Source organism: Labrus mixtus, chromosome 15 (assembly GCF_963584025.1).
Source record: "Labrus mixtus chromosome 15, fLabMix1.1, whole genome shotgun sequence".
Lineage (NCBI taxonomy): Eukaryota > Metazoa > Chordata > Actinopteri > Labriformes > Labridae > Labrus > Labrus mixtus.
The window spans coordinates 24,875,532-24,882,938 of NC_083626.1; the positions used below are offsets into that span (position 1 = coordinate 24,875,532).

The 7,407-nt window shown below is 39.5% G+C and overlaps 1 protein-coding gene across 1 annotated transcript; it reads left to right on the forward strand.

Annotated features, from left to right (window-relative positions):
- Nucleotides 1–6,931, forward strand: zmp:0000001088 (trypsin). Its single transcript, XM_061057484.1, has 5 exons — nucleotides 1–148; nucleotides 2,679–2,838; nucleotides 4,683–4,824; nucleotides 4,929–5,195; nucleotides 5,940–6,931. The coding sequence occupies exons 1-5, from the start codon at nucleotides 94–96 to the stop codon at nucleotides 6,108–6,110; spliced, it is 795 nt and encodes a 264-aa protein (XP_060913467.1). The 5' UTR covers nucleotides 1–93; the 3' UTR covers nucleotides 6,111–6,931.
- The last annotated feature ends 476 nt before the right edge of the window (nucleotides 6,932–7,407 follow it).

Consider the following 7,407-nt stretch of genomic DNA (forward strand, 5'->3'; position numbering starts at 1 on the left):
TGCAGGTGTGAAGTTCTGCTGTTAAGATTAGACAGGTAACACACAGGTGAAGTTACTCTCTGCGTGTAGACACCTCTTCCTTTTGTCTTCGCAATGGAGCTGCCATCTTTATTGCTGTGTGCACTGTTAAAAGCCCTGGCTGTGTACTGTAAGTGTTCCACTTTGTGGTGATATTTTAATGTCTATTTATGAGTTAATCTTGATATTTTATAGACTTTTTATGTATGCATGAAAGAGCTGTGAGTGAAGATGTGCCTCTGTGTTGCAAAGGCAGGAAGTTGAGCTGCACACTATGGTATCTAACATCCTTAAAAAACACTATTCTCCCAGGTTTGGGTTCTTAAAATTAAATTTGTATTAGAATGGGCTGACGTCCCATCTGATGAGTTATTAACATCCATTCTATCAATGTTTTAAAATCCTCTAGAAGTACTCTGTGGCACTCTGTGTCCTGATGCTCCTTTGAAATGATCTTTTGACATTAAAGTTTGACTGACATTTCATTTGCACTTGAGAGTGCTTCTTGCTGCTTTAAATCTTAACTCACACTCGCAGCAGAAATAGGAAAAAAGGAGAGAAATGGCAAATGTTGATTTTTTTAATTAAAGGAAAATGGAAAGACAGAGATTCACAGTTTCAAAAGAGAGTAAAAAAAGGATTGTGTATGAGTTTTTAACTATTGCTACATTTTAGCTCTTGCTCCAACAGATCAACCTTAATTTGTTTAATGAGATATACAGTTTTAAGTTTCATAAATAAACCCACTAAAAACAATGGAATACACACCAAAAATGAGTTCAACTCTCGTCTGCTTTTCCTGAAACCAGCTGCTAACCTGTGCTGCAAAGATTTTCTGTCTTTACAGAAAAAGCTGTGGTTCAAATTTAGATCTCTGGTGTTGTGTTTCCAGTTATCATTCCCCACGTCCCCCTGTTTACATGTTGACAAAGCATTTCAGACTAGCTTGTTGATACATTTCAAATTGTGCTTAATATGAAAAATGGACTATACTCATTGAAGGTAAATCGTTGGGTGATACTTCTATGATTTAGTAAATAAAGGTTGAAGTTTGTATAGATTTCAAACCTTCATGTCAAACTTTATCATCATTTAATAACTGTAAATATGTTTGTTTTTACCTCATTGCTAATTCTTGCTAATTGTATTTCTCTTTTTTTGAGCTGTTGGTAGAAACCAAATTTCTCCCAATGGGGGATCAATAAAAGTTTATCTTATCTTATAACCAGTAACAAGTTTAAAGATGCCTGTAACATGCATTTTGTCTTTTACAGTAAACATATGTTTCCACAATAGGAATTAAGTGTAAAAGGTCAATTAATACGGTATGGTGGTTCTTCACTTGAATCATTTGAAACCTCAGGAACAAAAGTATAAAAGTGAACTAACAATCTGTAATTGTGGCCCACGCCTCCCTGTGTGCCAAACAATTATGTTGCCAAGACAAAACGTGAAAGAAGACCCCGGTAAATATCTTTAACAGGTCTTGAATCTGAGACTGAGAAGCTGCTAAACTACTTTACTGCTGGACTGGAGTGTGATACACTTTCACAGTTTTTACAGAATATGATTAAAAAAATATCTGCCAGGTACGAGATCTGGAAGCTGTTAGTCATTTTCATTCTTTACAATTCAGCTTGCATGACACACAACAAGAGACCTTTTATTCAAAGTTCAGCTCCAAGGTCATTACATAACGCTCTCTGAAGCACCTCTATGTGTGTGTGCGTTTATCTAACACACACCCAATGCATGCTGTGTGTACTGTATAGAGTTACCATTCTGCTCTTTACACGCACCACTGCAGCTAATTGTAGACCAGGATCAATATCGAGGATAATAATGACAGGGTGTTGTTACATCCCTGATGGCTTTTCTGTATGAGAACAGGCTCTCTATCACTTTGATGTACGCTTTAAGGCAGTGTAATCCTTCATATATAGAAATGTACTGTTCCAGACACTTTAAATAAATCTAATTAATTTCAAAGCGCTCTACAAGCAGTTGACTAAACATAGAATATCAAACAGAGGAAAAAAATGGGCACCAAAAGACTAAAAAAAGATTTTAAACGCAATTACTAAAAGAAAAGGAAAGAAAGAATATGTTGTACTTAATTCAATAAATCAAAATAGTAAAACTGTTAAAGGTTAAAAACAACAATATAATAATGATCAACCATGTGAACATTTTTTACAATTTGGAAAACAGTGTGCTCTTCTAAGATTAGTTTAGGGCAATAAAGACTGTAAGACGCCTCATCAAATTTCCCTGTGGTACATTTCAGAAACTACTTAAAGTCGTTAAATTGTTAAAGTGGTGCTCGTTTTAAGATTAAAACCAGGAGATAGTTAACGGAAATTAGTGTGTCATCTGCAAACAGTTAACATCAGGTAATGATGTTCAGAGTCATCCTCACTGTGAATCATTGTGCATCACAGATGAGATTGCTTTGTATTGATTGACTTATCCAGAAGCCTGTGATCAATGATTTCAACTGTTGTCCACTTTATGACTCTCATTGTTCCTGCTGACTCTGCCGCTGTAGTAATAACGTTACAACTGTGTTAGCTTTGTGTCGTTTCTACACAGACCTTATGGACTGTAACATGTGCTTCTGTCTCTAAAGCCCAATCTTTATTTCTCTGTTTGTGCCGCAGGTCAAGAGGAGGCACAGGGCCGTATAGTGGGAGGATACGCACCAGTTCCACATTCAATCAAGTACACTGTGTCGATACAGACGACAAGGCGTCAGCACATTTGTGGAGGCTTCTTGATAAATAAGTACTGGGTACTCACAGCGGCACACTGTGACATCGGGTGAGCGGAATTTTCTACTTGATTGACATCATGTGAGTGTAAAAGTTTTGAATCACATACAAAATGTACAAACTTTTTCATCACATGTAAGGGCACAGTCTGCTGTACTGCTTTGTGTCCTGATTTAGCTTTTTATAAGGAAGTATTACACAGCAAAAAAGAAAGCCTTTTGACCCAAAGTGACCTCAACTTGAGGTCTGTGTGTGTTTGTGTGAATGGAGGATCAAGTAATTTCCAGTCATACAAGATATTCCATTTAGAGAGTATTGAAAGAAAACATGTGCAAGTGATACAAGTTCCCCAACAACAATGACGCTCTGTGGTCTTACTATCTGACACATGAATCTCTCTTGGCTTCAGGCTCACTGAAACCGTAAACCTTTTTATTAATAACAAACAGTGAGGCTCAGAAGGAAGCAATCGTAATTTGGATAATTTTCCAGATGCCAAATCCAGACAGTTCCCACAGTAAATGAACAAACTGTTCTCTATTAAATGACAGAAACTGGATAATGAGTTCTCAAATTTCTGTGTTGTCCTCTCCCAAAAATAAAACACATGTCCTAGAAAAACAAACAGGAGATGGTCGTCAAATAGGCTAGTGTTAGCATTCCTAAATATTCCTGTTTGATAATGTTACATGGTACGATCGACGGATTGCATTAAATTTAAGTTTCCAGTTTATTTTCTGCATTTATTCATTTTCATGAATACTTTTTTTGGTTGGATTCATCACACTCACACTCTGACCTTTCGATTGACAACTCAATTAGCCGATTACAACCTTCCATTCACTGTTCCAAGTCTATGATGGCCAATCAGAGCATGACTTGAAAAGGCGGTGTCTGCCCTCTCTCTGATGTGTTTATACTCGGCCAATTGCCATATTGCCTTATGACATCATACACTTCTCACCGGTAAATATGATCAAAGAAAAATTGCTGTCATGTTAGCTAGCTTACAGTAATGTTTGCTAGATATTGGTTTAACACAGAACCTATATAAATATGGATATGCGTCTCCATGTCCCTCTGTTGTACAAAATTGAAGTCAAAATACCCCTGCATTGGGCGCTGACATATTGCGCTGGTCATGTCATTTGGAGCTATGACATAGGCAGAAGGGATCTGGTTGGTGGAGCAGGGGAATTGATGCCCCCCACTCTCCTCCTCTGGCCAACGCACACATTTATCCGATAAAACGTAAAGCAGCTCTCAAGGCGGGAAAAGTCAACAACAAAACCCTTTTTTTATTATTCGGCTTGAAGCAGACACAGATGTACAAAGTTTAAAGAGTCTTGTGTTTGTTATGTTTCCTGATGCATTCCTCCTCTACTCTGCTAATCAGTCAGATTGATGTCAAGAGACATGACTCGCTCTTTTTCACTTCAGAAAACTAATTAAGAGGATACTTCTCCTAAAAGTGAACACTTTGACATCCATTACCATAATAAGCGCTAACAATGAGGACAGAAACCATGTTTGAGAAAAATGTATTTGACCTGTCCTGGTATTTTAAAATTTGCCCCGTTGTCCGTCTGTCAACATGGAGGGGTTTATGGCATATACTGCAAAAAGCCAGCAGGGGGAGCTCTAAATTATCTGTCTCACTTTTCTCCCTCTCATTTGATTCCATTCTATCTACAGTCTACAGTTTAACACTTGCACTAGCTGTTAGTAGCTTATAAGTTATCAAATAATTTAAATTGATATATAGCCTATATTAGCATTTGATTTGAGAACCTGCAATTCAGTAGTCAAGCATTGCTTCCTACGCTGAGGATGGCATCAGAGTAAAGTGGCCAAAAAAAGAACTATCTCTAATATTGTTATGGTCTGTTGCAGGGTTGAAAATATGGTGATAGTAGCAGGGGACTACTCTCTGACCATCTTTGAAGGCACAGAGCAAGAAATCCTGCCCAAACTTCTGGTTCCCCACCCTGATTACAACAGCACTACCAACAACAGTGACATCATGCTCATAAAGGTATACCGCGTCTTTATTAAGGTGTTACTCCATCCAAGACTGAAATCATTGTATTCACTCTCAGTCAGCCCGTTTTCTCATAAAACTGTCCACAATCTTTCCAGCTGAAGGCCCCCGTTTACCTGAACAGCTACGTTTCCATCGCTCTGTTACCCCGACACGGCGCCTCCATATCGGCGGGCAGAATTTGCCGAGTCTCAGGATGGGGATACACCAGCCCCAGCGGAGGCCAGATCCCCTCCACCATCCACACCGTGAGGCTCCCCATCGTGTCAACGCAACAATGCAACAGCAGCGAGTCCTTTGACGGCCATATAACAGAAAACATGCTCTGTGCTGGTTACAGTATAGGTGGAAAGGATGCCTGTCAGGTAAAAATACATGATTTTCTCTTGTTTATTGGTTCCCAACCAAGATCTCAGAGGGGGCACGAGGCTCTGTCTGCTCTTAGTTTGTCACAATTAGATTTGAAAATGTTAACTAAAGTAATGCTTAGACACTTTGTACAGTTTTTACAAAGGTCTGTAGAAAAAACTCAAGACAAGACAGCGTTCTGTATGGGTAACTATTTTTCAAATCTTAATCGATTTTAAAAACGTGGGCGAGCAAAGACATAAAGACACTCTTAACCAATTTTTAAATCGATTATGATCCTCTAAATGTACACACTACAGGACTATTCGGCCGGACCACAAACCAAACACCTGCCGTTTAAGTAACGATTTCACAGTGGCGTTTGCACAGACACGAGATCACACAGAATCTCATGTGATTAAACGTGACTTTAGAAAGGAAAAAAATATGGAGGGCGATCAACGTCGTCAGCTGGTACGTCTTGCATGAGACATAATATATCTCGCTGCCATGTTTGTGAGCTGTGAAGTTATGCAACATGTGGTCTGCTCGCTCTCATTGAGGGTATTCTGTTGGAGGAAGCCCGATCTGCAAATGGGGCCTAAAATTGTTTAGTGTGTAGCCAGCTTACGGGGAGCTCCAGGGAATAGGTTGGGAACCACTGATCGAGTGTATGGATATGTGTCAAGTTGAAAAGTTGCTCTGTTTTATATTTGTATTGTATTGTATTTGTAAGTAAAATGTATTTTCTGCTGTTTCAGGGTGACTCTGGAGGTCCGTTGGTGTGTGAGGGACGGGTTTATGGCATTGTGTCCTGGGGGATAGGATGTGGAGATGCTCAGTTCCCTGGAGTCTATACAGCTGTGTCCAAGTTCCGCAGGTGGATAGACAACACCATATTTAGCTACTACAGCAAGTGTAACAAGAATTAAAAAACAAGTGTTCATCAGATTTTTTTTTTTTTTAAACTCAATGGAGATTTTTCTTATTTCAATTCTAGTGCATATTTCACTATTTGTCAAAGGAATAGTTCAACATTATGGAAAATAAGCCTATTGCCTTTCATTCAGAATAAAACAGAAGTCTGACACCTTTATCATGCTCGGCTAATAATAGCTACAACTGGCTTTAAAGGAGCTAACTTAGCGCAAAGGCCCTCTCTATCACCGGGGGAAACCTAGACACAGCGGTTCTCTGGCTGGGGGCTAGTGAGTAACCCCACACCCACCTGGCGCCCATCACCTTGGGCAACTCCAGAAAAGGAGAGAGCCCTGCCCCTCTCCAGGAGATTGATGTCAGAACTAGAGCTTTGCGTGCATGTGAGCCCAACTGCGTCTAGTTAGTAGCCTTCTACCTTCCGCGCAAGCTACGACTCCTTCCCCTGCAGAGAGATAATGTTCCACATACCGAGAGCCGGTCTACACTGCCAGGGATCAGCACACCAAGGCCACCGCCTTCTCCTGACCCACGGTCTGCAATGCACCTGACCCCCATGCCCATCCCTGCAGGTGGTGGCCCCACAGGCAACTCCATGTTTTATCTTCAGGTTGAAATCCACTCAAAGTTTCAAATACTGGAAATAAGGGGTAACAGCTAGTCAGGCTCTGTGCAAAGAGAAACAGAGGTCATCTTTCTTCACATCTTAAGCTAACCAATTAGCATGCTATGTTACGTGTGTAATCTGTACAAAAAACAGGGTTTTCTTTTTTTTCAGGCCAGACTTTTAGTTAGTGCTAAGCTTAGCAGAATGTATTCCAGTTTCACTAAGAATAGACGGCAGACGTTGGAGTTTAAACTTCTCTTCCTACTCTCTGCATGAAAGTGAAATGTACATTTCCCAAAATGTTTGACTCTTTCTTTAAGTTTGCAAGGCTGAATATTTAACATGTCTGTTGTTAATCTGTTTGAAACTAGTAATGTGTTATCCCCCAACTCCCCTCTGGTAAAAAGAAAAAAGGACATATCCACCACATCTACACAACATCTAGAATGAGGTGCCATATTACTGCTTACATCTCTCACAATGAGTGTATATATGGAAACTGAGGACTGAATTGTTTTAGTAATTGAATGCAGATTTAACTTAGACTAACAGTACTGTAACATTTAAATCTCAGGTTACTGACAGAATAACCTGCACAATACAATTCAATGCAACACAGTTTCCCTTCATTCAAACACTACTTTTGTTAAGCTTGCGTTGTCTGATTTTTTGTAAAACTTAATGGA

What these genes read in the sequence shown, in the direction of transcription:
- zmp:0000001088 (XM_061057484.1), top strand. Translation starts at nt 94, where the DNA reads ATGGAGCTGCCATCTTTATTGCTGTGTGCACTGTTAAAAGCCCTGGCT. An exon ending in GCGGCACACTGTGACATCGG is followed by an intron (nt 2,839 to 4,682) that starts GTGAGCGGAATT and finishes GGTCTGTTGCAG; the next exon opens with GGTTGAAAATATGGTGATAG. An exon ending in GTGGAAAGGATGCCTGTCAG is followed by an intron (nt 5,196 to 5,939) that starts GTAAAAATACAT and finishes CTGCTGTTTCAG; the next exon opens with GGTGACTCTGGAGGTCCGTT.